Source organism: Vigna unguiculata, chromosome 2, assembly GCF_037176805.1.
Source record: "Vigna unguiculata cultivar grain cowpea cultivar isolate G323 ecotype 2 chromosome 2, ASM3717680v1, whole genome shotgun sequence".
NCBI lineage: Eukaryota > Viridiplantae > Streptophyta > Magnoliopsida > Fabales > Fabaceae > Vigna > Vigna unguiculata.
In genome coordinates this window covers 29,034,578-29,053,223 of record NC_140793.1, presented here as the reverse complement: position 1 = coordinate 29,053,223, position 18,646 = coordinate 29,034,578, and the positions used below count along the sequence as shown (strand labels likewise).

The 18,646-nt window shown below is 33.1% G+C and overlaps 2 protein-coding genes across 6 annotated transcripts; both read right to left on the bottom strand.

Annotated features, from left to right (window-relative positions):
* Positions 1–2,620: 2,620 nt before the first annotated feature.
* LOC114172680 (protein BREVIS RADIX-like) lies at positions 2,621–9,252 on the bottom strand. 5 transcript variants are annotated; one of them, XM_085669530.1, is made up of 7 exons: positions 8,665–9,252; positions 8,110–8,420; positions 7,337–7,489; positions 4,330–4,727; positions 3,923–4,052; positions 3,427–3,749; positions 2,621–3,166 (listed from the first exon to the last, which is right to left on the bottom strand). In XM_085669530.1, the coding sequence occupies exons 3-7, from the start codon at positions 7,442–7,444 to the stop codon at positions 3,088–3,090; spliced, it is 1,038 nt and encodes a 345-aa protein (XP_085525656.1). In that variant the 5' UTR covers positions 7,445–7,489; positions 8,110–8,420; positions 8,665–9,252; the 3' UTR covers positions 2,621–3,087. The 5 variants fall into 5 exon arrangements, with proteins under 5 accessions (XP_085525656.1, XP_027912813.1, XP_027912822.1 ...); XM_028057012.2 differs by having other exon boundaries at positions 8,178–8,420; XM_028057021.2 differs by having other exon boundaries at positions 8,244–8,420.
* A 7,765-nt stretch (positions 9,253–17,017) lies between these two features.
* PAM68 (PAM68-like protein (DUF3464)) lies at positions 17,018–18,345 on the bottom strand. The gene is made up of 2 exons (XM_028056873.2): positions 18,103–18,345; positions 17,018–17,700 (listed from the first exon to the last, which is right to left on the bottom strand). Exons 1-2 carry the CDS (start codon positions 18,148–18,150, stop codon positions 17,122–17,124), a joined length of 627 nt encoding a protein of 208 aa, XP_027912674.2. The 5' UTR covers positions 18,151–18,345; the 3' UTR covers positions 17,018–17,121.
* Between the last annotated feature and the right edge of the window lie 301 nt (positions 18,346–18,646).

Sequence of the window (18,646 nt, the reverse complement as noted above, 5' to 3'; positions counted from 1 at the left end):
TTTATGATTATAAAATTACATATGTCCCAGAAACTATTACTTTTTATTATATTTGTAACTAAAATCTTTATGAAAAGTGTTACATTTTGGAACGATAACATTGTAACTAAAATCTTTATGAAAAGTGCTACATTTTGGAATGATAACAGAGCGGACTAAGTGCAGGTTTCACTATTTCATTCTTATCTCCATCCTCAAATTTAATATGTATATAATTTTTGTCTTCTCCAACAGATAACGGGTATACTTGTATATCCAAACCCATACTCCCTTTTTTTAATGTTCAAAATATCAATTAAATTATTTAAAAAATAAAAATTACATAAACAAAATTATGAAAATATTCAATATTAAAAGGACATATTTTTTTTAAGTAGTCAAATATTAAGAAAAATATTATATAAAACTCAAATTAAAGTATCAAATATCAATTAAAGAAAATTCAAATAATTGTATAAATACTAATAATTACACATAACTAAAATTTTATGATCATAAAAAAATTTAATAATTTTTTAAAAGTTCAGTAGTTTTACTTGCATTCAATCCACCCACATAAAAAAAAGAAAGAAAAATAAAATATGATATAATAATTCAAAATAAAAAATTTAATTACTAGAATATAATACATTCATCATCATACTTATTTTCACTCATGAGATAATCTTTTTCATTAATTTCTTAACACCTATAAACATCAAATATAGAATATTAAGAATTCATAAAAATTACTAACAGTAGATATTAATAGATTTGGGTAATTTATTTAAATGGTTTGAGTTTTATATTTCATCTATCAAAGTCTTTATAATAAAGTTGATTACGCTGAGAACTTAATATCTTATATCTCATTCATCGATAATATTATATATATATATTAGGTTATTTAATAAATTATAAATATTAATTTAAATGGTGATGGAGATAGGACGAAGATGGAAACAAGGACAGGATAAATAAGTATATATACATACCCACTGAAAAATATTGGGTATTATCCATATTCATACTTAATCAATGCAGGAATTTTTTAATAAGAATGGATTCAGCTAATATCTATGGAGACGTGTTTATTTATTATCTCTAGTTACTTTATATGAGAGTTTAATTTTAAATGTCATAGAAGATAGAACAAATCATTTAAACAACGTCTTCTAATATTTTTCTATGATGATTCTTTAAAACAAACATAGAAAATGAATTTTTTATATCGACTGAGTAACCGTTATAGAAAGTATATTTTTTTGTCAAATTTATCTGTCATTAAAAAATATATTTTACATTAGTAAAATATTTATTTTCATGTTATTATACATTACCATAAATGAGAATTGTAGCATACAAATTCTTTATTTCATGTTTGATAATAAGCTTTTTGATTTAATGAGATGATTTATTAAAGCTTTGACTTTAGTTATGCCTTCTTTGTTAGTTTATAAATTTGGCACATTAATATTGAATTTTCTTATATATGTTAACTTTTAATACTGTCACGAAAATTAATATCTTCACATGATTCGAATGTTTCTATATTAGAATATATTACATTGGAGACGAAACCTACAATACAACCATATAATTATGGATAATTTTTTTTATAAAGTCGAGTGCATTTTTAATAATATTCGGAGATTTAATTGTTTTTTCTTTTATTGTATTTAACTAATAAATAAATCAATGAGTCTTATTTTTAGATTCTGAAACTTTTTCTAATATGGTATTTTTTCATTCTTTAAAAGTTGAATTTACTTGTTGATCAAATCTACAAGTCTTGGACATTACATTGTTACTTTTAATAGAATCATTGTCATTCATAAATGAAAAATTATAGTTCAAAACAATAACCATTTTGAATGTCTTTTGTTATATTATTTCTGTTTTCTATGATGTCTTTATTACTATTCTCCAAAACGATTAAACATTATTATAGGTTTTGGAGGATTGTTGTGGTAACTATGAAACATGGACACCCTTCAATGAAGAAAAACTAGTCTCCAATTTTAAAACCTCGTCATTCGTCAATGTTTTTGTTATATTGTTTCATACTAAAACTTTTAATTTTAAAAACTAAGAGCTGAGATTTCATCCCACTGTCACAAAATTGGAGATCCTATCCCACTCTTTAATTCCTTAATTGAGAAAACGGCTATCCCATGAAATTTTTTAGTTGTAGAGTTTACATTACTTTTTTTTTTAATAATCATTATTAGTAATTTGTGGTATTAAATTTTGCTTTTATTAATAATCTAATAATGTGAATGTTGTTTTTCACATTATTATTGTTTCAGATTTGTGATAAATCCCTAACTACTTTCTCCAAATCATAACTACACATCTCTATATATAGGTTTTGGTGACAACTATTTGATTCCTTAATAGACCCATGTGTTACCAATCAATTTTGTTAAAGAGACTCAGGCTCAATTCCATTGGATATGAACCATAATCCTAAAAAAGTTATACAAAGGAAAAACCCGAACCATAATCCTTAAAAAAAGTTATACAAAGAAAAAATCAGTGATTTAGAAATTGTGTCAAGAAAATTTGGGTCCAATTTGCGGACCAAGTTATACTATCATGATAAAATAAACTGGAACTCTTCTTTGGAATTTCAATATACTTAAGAAAAACCAGATCCAATCTGCAGGATTAGTATAGACCATATTGCAAATGTTGCTTACAAATCAGATCCAATTTCCAAATGTCTTTCTTTTTGTACAAATGCTCACTTTTCATGATCTAGAATAGTTACCAGGTTGCTGGAATCAAGATAGACTATCCACCCATAAGATGGGAAAATAACATATTAACAAGTACCTTAAATCTTGAAATAAAACATCATGACTCGCCTCACCTCTGATTCAAATGTGAAAAAACTCTTTTGTTCTGTAAACTTCGTTCTACATAGGTTGTCCAGGTAGCCTATAGTTTCCAATACCATGCAATGCGGGGCTTGCATTGTTTGAGAGTATCAACAACTTCATAGAACTCCACTTATAAACTGGAGTCAACTACACTACAATCTCTAGGAAACAAAATTGAGGATTCTACCCGCTTGGGACACATTCTCTTCAAGGCCATCACACGTCAAAGGTATTGAGCTTGTATTCTTTCTCTGTTGTCTTCCCACCATTTCTTTGCATGCCCCTCCCCAAATCTCTCCCGGCTGCAGATAGAGTTCATAAACTCCAAAATCAAAAAACCATATATCTGTGTGTTTTTATGTATAAAATTTTGATTTTTTTAATGAAATTTGGCAACATGTCAACATGCAGTCTATTGGACAATTTTATCATTTCACTTCATCAACTAAGTACATGTTCCTCGGATCATGTTCTTCGGTAGGAACATGTCACATGTTTTATTGAGGAGGAACCACTAGAAACTAGGAAAATGCTGACATGCATGATGATAACATAACATTACCTGAATCTGACACGACGCAGCTCCTTTGTTCCATCAGCTAGTTGTCGGATCGTAATGTACACTCCAGGTTCATCTTGCTCTATCCATTCTGCCTCCAGGTCACTGGCATTGCTCATTGAAGGCTCATCTCTAGAAGAAGTGGTTGTCCTTGATGCTTCCACAGATGACCCTGCTGGGAAGTTTTGACCACCAACTTGATCCATGGCTTCAGATTGGTTATTCAATGAGGGTTTATAGTGATTCCTTGGTGTCCATTCCTTCAACGACATCGACCCCGGGCTTTCTTGTCCAGATGTCAGTCTTGAGTATGAAGAATCTCTTTGCTGTTCAAAGCCAACATAGTATATTCACAAATCTTGAACTCAATATAGTATTTCTTTTATGGTAGTGTTGTTGTTATTGTTGTTGCAGTCTTTTTCATTAAAAATAACAAGGTCGATGAAATGAACTGTTGTTAACAACTTAACATCGTACTGGTGTAGAAGTAGTGGATTACCTCATCCTCAGATCTGGAAGGAGTGTTAAGAGCTTGTCGATTGAATCTCTGGACATTGTAAAGCTCCATGATTCTGTCATAATTCTCACCCCACCATTTTTGAGCTTGCCACTTGTCAAAAATCTCTCGGCTTCAAATTTAAATGGTAAGTGCTTTCAGTCTCTAACTTCAGTAAAACAACTAACAATATTCTCTGTATAATAATAAGTCCTCATAATAGGTACATATTATTTCACAACTTTCAATTCAAATCTATCTTTACAAATGAAATCGTGTCAAGAGCAGTGGTAACAATGCAGAGTTAGGCCAACAATTAATAACTAATTTAGTTATTAATTAATACTCTGAATAAAGATTCATAGTAAAACAATTCGCTATCAAGGATTGTGAGTGATTTCTTAACATACCTGAAGCGAATTCTTTTGAGATCATTTCCCCCATTAGGGAGAGAAACAAAGGTAATGTGAACCCCTGGCTCCACCTGTGCCATCCATTCCTTGGTTTCATCCTCTTCCTCAACAACTACATCACATGCTGGTGCTGACTCTGGCCCTCTAGAGGTCCTATCACCATTCAATCCACCCATAAATCTTTGGTCTGGTCTACCACCAGGTAAATAGGAGCTTGTGAAGTCCCAAGCAGGGGTTGAAGCTGAGCTTGCTCCTCCAATATAGGGGTATGGAACCCCTTCTGAAATGGTGTCAAAGTCAGGATATGGCCTCTGTCCTTTCTTGTAGGTACTGGACCCTGTGCAAGGTCTGCACTGCTTGTAAGAACCTGAAAACTTAAGTACCATATCCTTTAACTGCGAATGCAGAAAAGGAAAATAAAGAATCAGATTAACATCAATGCATTAAACATTTTGATTCAATTACGTACCAAAGATATCTATTTTCTGAGAAACATACGAAATTTATGACAAGTGACATTTGATAAACCGACAAGTCCTTCTTGGACGAAAAACTAAGAAAGATAATCACATGTCTATCTAGCTGCAGATGAACACTCTCAAATGGCGAGAGAAGTTACTTTCAATAGAGCAATTATTTTAAGATTGATTATAAAATGTTTTACCGTAACACGCCACCAAAAGATAAATTTAGACGTGAGACGTGCCATCAGAATACTGTTACATAAAAGTGCATTAAAATTATTTCAAAACGAATATAACTGTATCGTATATTTTTCAAAAGTTGCATTATACATACGTGTACTTGGTCAACACTACACCTTCATGTAAACCTACTTTTACAGATCATGCCACTTTATCAGAATATCTCAAACTTTTAGAAAAATTGAGATTCTTGAATAGTGACACATTCTGCATCTATGGATTTGACCAATGACACTTGAATTGGGTAGCATCTGATGGGGAAGCGTTTAAAAAAATATTTTTAGTGCTTAAGAATGTGTTAATGCTTTCAAAACACCTGAGTGCTGAACTTTCCCCTACAGCTAACAATGTAGATCTCTCCTTTACAAATTCCCTTTTAAAAATCCAATATAATCGTATCATCCGGTGATGCAGTTGATCAACAAATAATTATATACTGAGAAACATTTCTCAACTTGCCAGAAGAAGAAAATACAATTAAAGTTTCCCACTTTCAAAGCCCTTTTAGTTTAGTGATATTGGACCACCCCTTCCCCACATCCACTAAGATTTCAACAGAACATTGCAGCAGAAGTGTTTGTGAAATGGCTTACATGGGAAGAGTAGGGAAACTTAGTTGGGATGTTCAGAAACAAGAACTAAAAAATATGTTTGGATGAAACTAGATGGAGTCTAAGGTTTCAGATTTGTGTCATTTTCGAAGCATCGTGCAATAGCTTTACAGCTGGTATGGTGGAGAGTGTACTTGGGCATAGGATACAAGTGGATGACAACAACAGCAGTGAACATGAAAGTCCATTATAGGAACCTTATATATATCCTACTATCAACTATGTACCCCCAATGGAAAGCATTTCCTGTTTGCACAAATCTCCAACAATATCTATCCAAATATTACTTGTCAACATTTTCACACAAATCAGAAACATATGGTTCAAAATGGGCATCAGAACATGCCTCAAATACAAGTCTAATGATATTTCAACCAAAGTTCCCCATCTTTTTAAAAGGGGTTAGTGCCTAGCTTAATATTAAGCATGAAGATGAGGGCAACTAGTATGAAAATATATACAGGAGAAAAAGAATTGATAGGTGCACTCATTAGCAAATAGTAACAGTGAACCTACTTTCTTTCACTCACATAAAACCGTTCTCTTCCTAGTGACTGTTCATTAACCAATAATTGCCATTACAACACCTTAACAACATCATAATGACTCATCAATCCACCATGACCGTTATACGGCTACTAAGCCTAACCGTTATTCTACTTGTGGAGGACCTACTACTACCAATATTCTATTGAGAACCTTAAGAAATGCAAACACATTTTTCTGACAAAAACACTTCGCAAATGATATATTTTCTCCCATAATAAGTATCTATACATGCTGCATATGGACATAATAGAAAACTTTTGGGACGACAAGAATTCAAGGATGGGCCACACACCAAGATACGAATATAGCATTCCCTTCTGTGCTAGGCATCTTTTGTGAACATTATTACCTAAACCGCGGAATGTGGAACATGTTGCCACATTGCCACTGCTGCTCTTCACGTCCCAAATCAAAGAAGATTTTCATTTTCACAGCACATTAACTTTTACTTGTTTAAAAAATGCAACTTAAGGTAGTTTTGCAAGTCAATGATAAGTGAATAATAACAAAGTACTAACTCTAGGCTATACCAGCACTAGTCAAATGATAATGAAAACCCGGCACGTTATATGGTAATAAAATTCTACAGCGCGCTCTAGCTATGTACATTGGAAACATAATGCTGTCACTGTTATAAAGTCTGATTCAAACAAACCAACTTGCTCCTCTAATGTGGTATTATAAGTAGCCAAAAAGGGTACTGGTAACCTACTTGGCAAGTTGGTTCCGTAATTTCTAACTCTAGAGAGAATAAGAAGCACTGGAACCGACTTGACTGGTTGAAAATGCTATATGGTCACGTCACGGCACCACCACATGCATGAAAATAAAACCAATTAATGGAGCAAACCGTGGACCATCCGTCAACAGCAAAAGTGCCGAAAACGCACCACACTTGCGTCATCCTAAACCAAAACAATCCTCACCTATGATGCATATATAATATATAAATATCTCTAAGAGTGTGTGTTAATGTGTATGTGTATACGTGGAGGTAAAAGATTCAAAAGGGGTGGTCCCCACCGTAGAATGAGGACCCCAATATTGGTTTGATTTTGTTGGTTTTCACTAAGATGGGAAAAGAAGCTAAGCTGCAAAAGAAAAGTTTGTAGGTGTGAAGAGTGAGATGGGACTAAGAACCTGCGCACTCAGACTTTTGACAACTTCTTTTGTACTCGACGTGCCACTCTCACAACCTTCTTCCCCTTCCTCCGCCGTTTGCTTCGTACACGCTATGCATGTAAACATTTCCACCACTTCTCAGAGATACTCACTTTTTTTTTTGTTTTCCTCCTGCACACCAACAGCAAAGAAACAAAGCATTTATGAGCGAAAAAGTGCAAACCATATCAGTTAATACGCACGCCGCTGGTTTTGAATGGAGAAAGAAACACATAATAAAAAATGAAAAACGAAAACGGTTCGGGATAAAGTCGAGAGATGAGAATATATAGGTGGAGGGAATCACTTTCATTGAATAAAACAGTGACAGGGAATGACCATTTTTGGCAAGTAAAAGCAATGGTTAGAGATAAAGAAGGCACCGAAATAAAGAAGAACCAGAAGAAGCAACCGAGTTAGAATGCAACTAACGAAATAATAAGAATAACGATAAAACAATTGAAAAGAAAACTGGTCAAGTAACAATATATCCTTCACGAGGAACAAAATGGTCCTTAGCTAAAAATACAAAAGGGTAAAGCAAAGCAAAGCAATCTTGAGCAGCGCAAGGCTCGGGATCAGAGCAAGAGCAAAAGCTACAGGCACCCCAAAACCGAAAAGAAGGAATAATTGAAAGCAGAAAGAAACAAAACGGAGGCAACTGCGAATAAATGCAAAGAAAGACTGAAGGGTCATTGATCATCCTCGTTAGAAGAATGATCAAGAATAATTCCACATTGCCACATACTTACTTGCTGCTGCTGCAAGCAGTGATAGAAGGTAATAAGTAATAATAATGCGGGTTGGTGCTTTATCGTACACAAATCGAAAATAAAAGAAGCAAAGCGTGTCGAAGCCGAAGTTTTCTGACACGTCCCTCACGCACCCGTCTACTCTTGTGATTCTCTTCTTCTTCTCTCTTTATCTTTTGTGTAAATCGCAATCAATCCCCGCTCTCCGAGATAACACTCCAAAACCAAAAAGCTAAGCACCACCGAGTCCCACACCGAGTCCGACTCACCAACCAGCTTCTAGAGAGAGAAACCACTACCCTTCAGAGCTACTGCAATTATTATTATTATTACTCGTTACAAAGAAAACAATAATACAAACAAAAAAAAGGTTATTGTCACACACTAAACAAGAAACAACATGGGTTGAACGTGAAAAATTGTTTGTCGGAGGATGAAAGGTGTGTGTGATGCAGGCAAAGAGACATGAGAAGAAGATGAATAAGCAGAAGAAGAGAATTGTTGTGTCGTAAAAGTGATGTCATTGGTATAAATAGCTATTCGAAAACGACTTACCAAGGAAACCTCAACTGCTTCTTCTTGTGCCTTGTCTCTCTGCACACTCCCTCACACACACTAAGGAATCTTCTACGATCTTGTTCAAAGCTTCAGGTTTCGGTCCTCTTTATACTCCTTCCTTCTCTTCCCTCGGCCTCGTCGATGGACGGTTCGTCTGCACCACAAGCACACGCTTTTGTTTCGCTTTCGGAGGCGCACCCGACCCCCACCACCACGAAAACCGTGCTTGCTACGTTGTCGTTTTCCGCATGGCCATGAAAATGATGAAATCGGTCCACATGCCAAATTGCTTGGGATCCCAAACCTAATTGTCGAGTTCCATGTCAATGCAACAAAACAACAAAGATTGCGCTACGCACAGCTCACACATGCTCTGTCAGTTACAATGAAGCACTACAATGCCATACAAAAACACTGACACACGATAATTTCGAGATGAGAACGAGAACTCCACGGAGAGAAATTGCAATGCTGAGCTGGGAAGTTCAACAGAGAGAGCAACAGAGGGTGTGGGTGTGAAGAAGTTACGGAACGAACTGAGACGAGAATTTCGGGGGTGGCGATATTTTGAAGAGAGGAAGACAGTGTTTGAGGTTGTCGTATTTATATTTGAGGCTGTGGGGGTGACGGCATCAGGTTTGGGCGTTAAGTTTTTTGAAGCAAAATGTTTTGAGAGAGAGAATGAACACTGGGACCTACATGTCTGGTCCAGGTTGATCCAATGGTGGAACGTGTAACTTTTTTTGTAAGATGACGCTACGTGGCGTTTTCTAGTTGGCTTTGATCATTTGATGTGTTTTTTAGAGGAATGGATGGCTGGGATTCGCTCAGGAGATTGGGGTTTGACAGGTTTCAAAATTTTGGAACTTTCCCATCCAGCTTGTACGTTTAAATTTAGGTTTTATTATCATTTATTTTTCGTATCTAAATTAGCCTTTTTCAAATTATTTGTTCTTTTCACTAACGTCTAATTTATCATTTTTTTAAAATCGAAATAAAAGCATTTTTGTTCGTCGTGCTACTCTATTAAATATTTTTATTTCCCATAACAAAAACCATGCATTTTTATATATAAAAAATAAAGCAGAAATGGGAGATTTAAGTCAATAATTAGAAGTTATAAAGGTTAAATTATTAGAAAGGGGAAATTCGTCACGTATGTACACAAACTTATGATTGAATATTCATATCAGCTTACTTTGAAGTGGTAATGAACCATTCTAAAACTAACTTAATTAAACATAACTACAATAATTATTAATGTGAGGGTTCAATAAGTGAAAACTTAACCAATATAGGTTGTTAATTTTGTTATAAAGTAAAGAATAACTTGCATTTTTCGAAAAGAGAATCAAGAGAGAAAGAATAACGTTTCCTTCCATGTTAAGTGTACGTTTTGAGCTTTATAAGGGTTGCATGTGCAACAATTTTTTGCCATGCTAAACAAACTAGTGGTGTACTTCAAACCCTAGCTACATCACTAGAGATTATTCTAAACTTGATTCTTTTTTGTGATCATCGATCCTTTTCATAAAAAGTTCATCACTGTCTTCTTCAATGCCTCAAGTTTCTTTCTCAAAATACCACATGCATGAAGCTTATTCGATCAAAAGACATGTATATGGAGAGTAATGGTGATTTTCCAATTCATACTTCTCAAACTTAGAATAATATATAATAAAATTAACAAGTTTGATAGGACAAATCTATGATTCTAGATTTTAGATAGATTCTATCAAAACAACGTATTAATTAATTTTGAGAGCTGAACTTATCCATGGATCATATCCTTTTAATAAGTTTGATAGGACAAATTAAACCAAAACTAATCATAATTAATTGTTATGCAAAGTTGGTTTACACACAACCCATTTCTTATAGATCTTTTTTTTTTCTTGCAAATTACCACTTTACAAGCAAGGTTATATATAACACTAGGCAAAAGTTATTTTAAAGTCATTTAAAGAATATGTATTTTCAAAAATTATTTAATTTTTCATTTTATGCCATGCAAATATTCGGAAAGTATTTCTTTTGATTGATAATTAAAAATATTTTTTTCTTGTGTCTGAATACAAATAAGATCTTAATGAAACTACTTCCAATAAAGTTATGGCAACTAAACATAGTTAAATAATGTCATAATCTATCCACGTATGTTTTGAGTAATGTTTAATTCTCACATTAATACTTACAAAACTACTATTTCTGAAAATAAATTCAAACCATCAATGTCAAAAACACACATTTGATATAGTAGTAAACAATTATTAACAGTTTACACAATGTATAGTAATTTTGTGAACTTATCCGTTAATGGTGAAAATTTTACAATAATTATACATAGAAATCAAATTACTAATTTTTTTTTCTTAAAACGGTTATCATCGAGCAATAACTAATAAGAATTTTCTTAACTACCCATATGCATTTTATAAACTTTTTTTTTCTTGGAGACCACAACAGTGGGATTTTTACCATTACAGTTAAACACGTATTTGTTTTGGTATTAAAATAATTATTGTGCTTTAAGAAGCAAATTTTAACATAAATCTAATTACGTACAAATAGGGACTAAAATTACTCAATAAAAAAAAATACATGATGAATAAAATTGCACATAAAACTCGAAACAGAGAGAAACAGAAAGAAAAGAAAACAGAAGGCATCTTAAAAGGGACAAAAGTTGAAGCACTGTTGGAAAATACCCTCTGCTCCAAACACGACATTTCCCTATTCTGTCTGCTCATTTACTGAACTAGAATCGTACCTAACTCTGCTTTTTTTTTTTTCCCACTGAATGTTACTTCTGATGATTCAACAACTAAACTTATGGAGATGAACATGGCTAAAATTCAATTTAACTTCAATTAGGTATAAATTACTCTGTAAAAAGATTATATGATGCATATTAGAAATCTATTAAAAGGGTTATTTAACATGTTATGAACAGAGTAAACTAAAAAGTGTGTGTAGGATAAAGTTTTATATTAAGCAGAGATAATGATAAAGGTAATTCTGACCTTATTATAAACTAAAAAGAAAAGGTTAAGATGAGATTGATGATGGAAGGAACGGTAGGTTACAGAACCGTTTGGTCCAATCAGTTTGCAAGAGTTTAAGTGCCACTGCAACAATTGCTTTCTCAACATATCTGTGTGAGAGAATCAAAATCAAAATTGGAATTGCAATAGAAGCAAGATTTTCAATAATGCTTCCACACAAAAAAAGAAAAAAAAAACTGAAACAGAAGTAACTTGATTGCATGTGAAATGTTTGGTTACAAAACAAAATGATTTTTTTTTCTCTTAATGGGTTGCTTATATATAAAAGGATATGAATATGAAATTTCATAAATACTGAAGATAAAAATATAAACAAAAGTATGTGTCTTCCATATTTTTAAAGGCTTTATTCTTCACTTTTCTTTTCAGTTCAGAAAGAAACACTTTTAACGTGGGATTCATATAATTTTTTTACTTTTGTTTTCTTCCAAATTTTGGTCCTTTTATTTTCAACTAAACCGACAGATGGTTAGTCTCTTTGGTATGTCTATCTTACAGTCATATCAGGAAGTTGGAGGGAATAATGACTGTCCTAGGCTTATGATTAAAAAGGGTTCTAGTTTTCTTTTACACCATTTTAATATCATAAAAAAAAAAAACTGATTTTTTAAATATATTTCACTGATCACACAAACCCCTTTTCAAAGATGATATTTTATGTTTATGTGTATCTAAAGGTAAAAAAAAAAAATATATTTTACACTGTTTACACATTAAAAATCTTTATTTTACTTGCTCCATCATCATAATATATGAACTGTTCTGTTTTGCTTTTGCTATTTTGCCTCCTTTCCATGACTAATTTACAAGGCATGGCATAGTCAGAGAGTGTGTAACCCAAACCACTTCTCCCCAGAAGAGTATAGAGTAATTTGTACGGCAACCAGAAGACCACTTGCCACCGGCTATACCGGTGACCAGTGTCACTTTTTGGCCTTGCCAAGGTGGGTGTGCAACTGCTCATCATAGGTTGTGAGCAGTGAGGGATTGAAGTGTGTCTCAGAATTTGTAGGTTAAAATTATTATGGATTTTGATAACTTTCTTTTACAATTTTATATTTTAAAATTATTTAGAAGATGTCATCTCAAATAAGAAGAAAAAATTATCAAAATTTTATTGTTCGATTATTATTAAGTATTTGGAAAAAAATTATTTTGTTTTTCTAATCTTATTTATTTGAATCTGTTAGTCGCTGTTTATAATAAATTTACGTGTAATTGAGAGTGTACAAATACACAACTTAACTTCTCGTTAATTTAGATCTTGGATCCACTTATGGTGGTGACCATGGCTGCAAAGTTTGCAATATAGGCAAGTGATAATGTGCTTTACCCTTAACTTAACCCATCACTTATTGTCTTTGTCCTTTGCTTTATTCCTAGGGCTAACTCTCTCTTTAAGCAAAGAATGGTTGGAACCACAATATAAAACTACTACAAATTCTCTTTTTGTATTTCTCTGCATGTGTCAGCATGCCACAATATTTCTTTTGTTGCTTAGTGTCTTCTCTTTCTGAGCCTGAGAGAGGTTATTCCATGTGTCACCATCTGCGGGGCCATGCTTTTGCTAAAGAAGTTTTTACCGGATCTTGTTAGTGAAGAAAGCATAGTCAAGCTTCAATTCAAATATATATATACACATATACACATTGCTCTGATTTTCAATAGAACTCAATTCAAATATATCCGACACTTTAATTACCCTCTTTGTTATTTTGTTCATATCTCTTTATCTTGTATGTTTAAAGACAAAACACAATTCTTAACTTACAAAATACAATTGTTTTCTTTTCTGTTGCTTATTTGCAGGCAGCACAGACCAAATCTTTGTTTTCTGTCACTTTGAGGAGGGTCTTTGTTTCTAATATGATATACCCTTTTGTAAAGTCAAGTACTAAATAATTCTCTAGAAGTTTAAGGAACTTAAATCTCTTCATTCATATATTATACATACGTATAAAAAAAATTTGAGGATCAAATTCATGTTGTATATATCAAAACTGTCACATCGTGCACTTGCCATTACAAACTCCATGTGTGTGTGCATTGGACAAATACAAGTCTTGTGTATGGATCCAAATATTGTAATGCTGAAAGCCTTAGAATCTATACGTTTCATCAAGCTTGTCAAAAGTCATGTTCAAAAATCCCATGAAAGGTTGAGAAGACATGAAAACATGGTGTAGATTATGCCACTTTTTAACGTTAGGAATGTTCTGTTTTTTTTCTAGTGAGCAATAACAGGTAGTGGTAGTAGATATATATTATTGTACTACAAAAAGTGATCATAAAGCTCTTCATTCGGCAGTCCCTCCTTCAAAGCAAAATCCATACATAATCTCAATCCCCAAGTGTTTCTTTCCCCATTTCCAATGTTAGGTTCTGATTACTTTGGTTTTTATATGATTCTTTTGATTTCTTGCTTCAGATTAAAAACATTGCTTACCATGTGTTAAAAGAAGAGACACGAGTGCGCTGTCTCGTGCAAATATACTGTTTATTGAAGCTTTAAACCTATCCGTACGTCATTCTTATACATGTATATGCTCAAGTAGCTTGAGTATCCAACTTGTTTCTAACTCAATTTCATGCATGTTGCAAATTCAAACAAAAGAATCTTGGGGTTTTGCCAAAAAATGTGGATTCCTAGGTCTTATGTGTAGTCTTATCTATATGGCTTCTTACAAAGTACATCGAAAGCATGCAAGGGCCAAATTGTAAGGATTTGCTTATTCTTAAAGGAACCTTGTAATGATTAAGGAATAAAGAGTCTAATTAAGATGTGATGGGTTTAATATCATTGGAACTATGTAGATTGATTTATAAAAGGAGAAGAATATATCAGCCTGTTGCATGATTCGATTTTTGATGATTTGAGAGGGAAAGAAAGGAGAAAAGGGTTGATTAGATGGAGAGGACAACTACATTTTTTATGGGGGAGGGAAGGAAATTAAATTAAATAAGCGTAATCTGAATATTCAGCTTGTTTTTGATTCTGCATAATGAGGATAAGATTATCTGTAAAGAAAAGAAAAAAACAGGATCACAGAAAAAGATAAAAATATGAGCTCGAACTATTCTCTTCTGAACAAAGAGGAAAACATTCAATAAACCACTTTCTTTTTCATGTTGGTCCTCTTTACAGAGACAAGATTTAAAACTGTCCATGTAACCCAAACCCTTTAAAGAAAAGAAACGGAGTTGCAGCAAATTGTTATGTTGCAGCAATTTGATTGATTTACCAAAGGGAAGTGCTGAGTTCTGCATATTTATTCTGCATATTACTTTACTGTGGAGGAAAAGGACACATTACTCCACCTGCCTGTGCAACATAAAGACATGATGAGTCAATGTAAGTTCAGGTGTAGAATTGCACGTGTTTTCCACTACACCATGCACTGATTGGTCATCAATCACTTGAATAAGTTCCAACTCATGATACAGTAAAGCAAACTTTTATTTTCCATTTCTTTCATTAAAATACTCAACATGCTTCTCTACAGATACCCCAAAGTTTTCAGAAGCAATTGACTACAATATATGGCTTTGACTATGCACAAGTAATAGCTAAACTGATAGAATATTGCTTGTTCATGTATAAATTTCATGTATAAATTGCGCAAACATATCTTGTAACTGATAGAATATGGCACGACTTTAGTTGTGACAATGTAGACTGACAGAACTTGCAAGCAGTGATAGAATCTAGATTCTCTGGTTTATTTGTGCAGTTTTTTTTTTTGCTCTGCCTTAATATATACTGGACATTGATTTTTATGTTTTAAAATATATTAAAAGAATTTTAATATGTTAATATCAATGAATGCTCAATATTCAATAGAGGACAGCACACAAAAAAACTCGAGAAAATCTAGACTTGGAGCGATACTATGGAGCCTCTCTTGAAATTTGGATCTTTTATGGGGATTTCACCTGCATGGTCACGATTGATTTATAACATCACTTTTACGTGACAGAGAAAAGAGAATGATTACTGTTATTGTTCTGTTCTAAGTCATTCAATTATCTTTAATAATTTGCAAGCACATTGTTAGGATATGATCACCCCTGTATTCCATATCAGTTAAGATTGGATCAATTCTGATGCTTGATCCAACAATCAAAACTAGAACTCAATATGATTGGTTTGAACTTTCTTTTTTTCCTCGGATTGAATGTATCTTTCTGTGTTTAAACGGAGTAGCATAAATTTAAAATGAGAAAAAAAATTCTTAAGATATTTAAAATATCTGTATATTCAAAATTCAAACTCAAATCACTGTTTATGCAGAAGCAATGTCAAGCCAACCAATCAGTGTATGTGCTTGGCGGTGGTGATAGGCTTCAACTTTAATCTTCGTATTTTAACCTTCAATTGATGTATGTGCATTGATCCCATTAGAATTTTGCTTGTGCAGATTCAATTCGATCACCTTGAAATTATACCTAATAATTAACAGAAACTTAACAAAAGTATGCACACCATTTGCTTAAAGAAAACATATAGAATATTAAGGTTGACAAAAAGTTTCAGAAAACATTTTTTATTTAATTATTTTGTATATTTTTCATTGACGAATCTGTATAAAACAATGATAGATTACAAATGTTACATTTCTGTGAAGTGTTATATAGAATTTTAAATAGAATTTTAAAGTAATATTCATAATTTGAATCATGGAGAAACTAACAGTACAAAAAGAGAATCAAATCACAGATACACTAAAATTCAGAGATTAAAGATGTATTTAATTCAATATGGTAACACTCCAACTCTTACGAGATGGAGACTTGCACGGTACGAAGATCAACTAGCATGTTTCTCAAGAAATTATTATGAACAAGATTTATAAACTCAATTTAAGAGAAAAAAAAACTACACTATAGATCAAGCCAATGCAATAGTCTAAAAAAATTGTAGGGAAAATAAGCTCATTTTTTTTCCTCATATGGATGAAACTGAGTTTGAATTAGTGAAAAAAAAATGAATAATTAATGATATAAAATAAATCTTATGTTTAATTAGATGTTTTAAGTTAACATTGTTATTTAAAATAATTAACTTCTTTTTAGATTTCCCAAAAGAAACATGTTTTCTACAATTACTTGCATATAAAGGGAGATTAACATTATTTATAGTAATTGGTTTGATGTTGGTGATGCGAAAAATAATTACTCACAATCTAATAGCTTGTAATCATAACCTCCAAAATTTTGTTAATATAAAAAGCCTTTCCTGTATTATATAAATAACCTATGATTATATTATATAATTTTCACAACTGTTACCAAGCAAGAGAGAAGAGGATTATAGAGATTTGTTATAATCCACACCAAACTACATTGAAGCACCAAACAAAAATGAAACATTGAAGGGCAAAAGAATGGGCTAATTCTTCCTAGATCCACCTCTAAGGGACTGCCAAAAAACAGGCCAATTCTTTTGAGCCTCATTCCAACCCCAAAAGGAACCTTCCCTTAATGGGTCCCAACTGGAGGACACAATCCCATAACTCACTCCCAACAAAGCAGAGCCAAAGAAAAAGAAGGACACAATGAAGGGCACCCAAGTGGGCACATCAATCTTCAATCCAACCTTAAGATAGTAGAAAAATGGGAAAAACAAAAGCCCAATACCTAGCGGAATCCCCACTGAGACTCCCATCCTGTTCATCATCCTGTTGGTCACTACCTCAGGAATAACTCCTCTGTCTGGTTCTTCCTCTTCATCATCATCATCTTCATCTCCATCTTCTACATACTCCCTTTTCATCTTCTTGCTCTTCTTCTTTTTCTTTTGAGAAGAAGGTCCAAACCCCTTAGGCTCCTTAAAAGTTGCACATATAGGTGCAAGGTGTGACAAATGAACCTGATGATGAAATTCTGATCTGTGAATTGGGAACTCAAACTTCACATTTTCACTGAAATAGCTATTTCTGTTGAGTCTGCATATATTAATCCTACCATGCTGCAGTACACAATTCACCAATCAGAATCACAGACACAAAACTACACAACATTATAGTTACTTCTAATGTCATGAACAGAAAATTTGAACACTACACTATGCTAATTAGTTAATTAATTCTTAAGCAATAATCAGAATCACACGAAGCAGAATTCCAATCCTAATGTCTTATCCAGTAGTATTCTAAGTCAGGATAAATATTCTGTTTCCCCCGTATCAATAGTGAGGCAGAAAGGAAACCCAATTGCGAAAGACTAGGTTAAATTGGCAAAAAACAAAAATTGAAAGCATCTTTTTTTTTTCAAATAGACGAATGTTTTGTGGAGTTCATCGGATCACAATTGTGTTATAGAATAAATAAATAAATAAAAGTGGAGAAGGGTTAAGAGAAAGAGAGAGAACCGTGTGAAGAAACTGTGAATTGAAGAATGTGGCAGCAGTTGCAACCATTATGCTGTGCCTGAGGGAAAAATGGCTCAAGATTGTAAGCAGGGTGGGGAGTGAAACATGTTTTGAGTAGGAAAATAGGAACACAGAAAAAGGAAGTAAATTAGGATTTTATTTCAAGGGTGAAGACATCATAGGAGTGATAATTGAGGAGAGTTTTTTAAGGATAAGGTTTTGTTGTGAAGGAAATCTCACACTTCCAACATTTGCTTCCTTTTGGTTTTGGATATGTAGTAATCTGCATATTTTTGTCCTCAGACGTCGACGTATGGAGCTGGGCCGTACTGCATCTGGGCCAGTCAACGGTAGTAGTTTTCAAGTAGACAACTTATAAATTGAAATTACTTGTTGCACCCTTCGTTTTTCTTTTTGCACCTCAACATTTCCGAGATTTATTTTAAGAAACACAAAAGCAGTTCCGAAATATTTTTGGACAGCAATCACCCTCTCCTTCTTAGGGAAAAAAATTCCTGTAGCTTTTTTGATGGGGGTGGGTGAA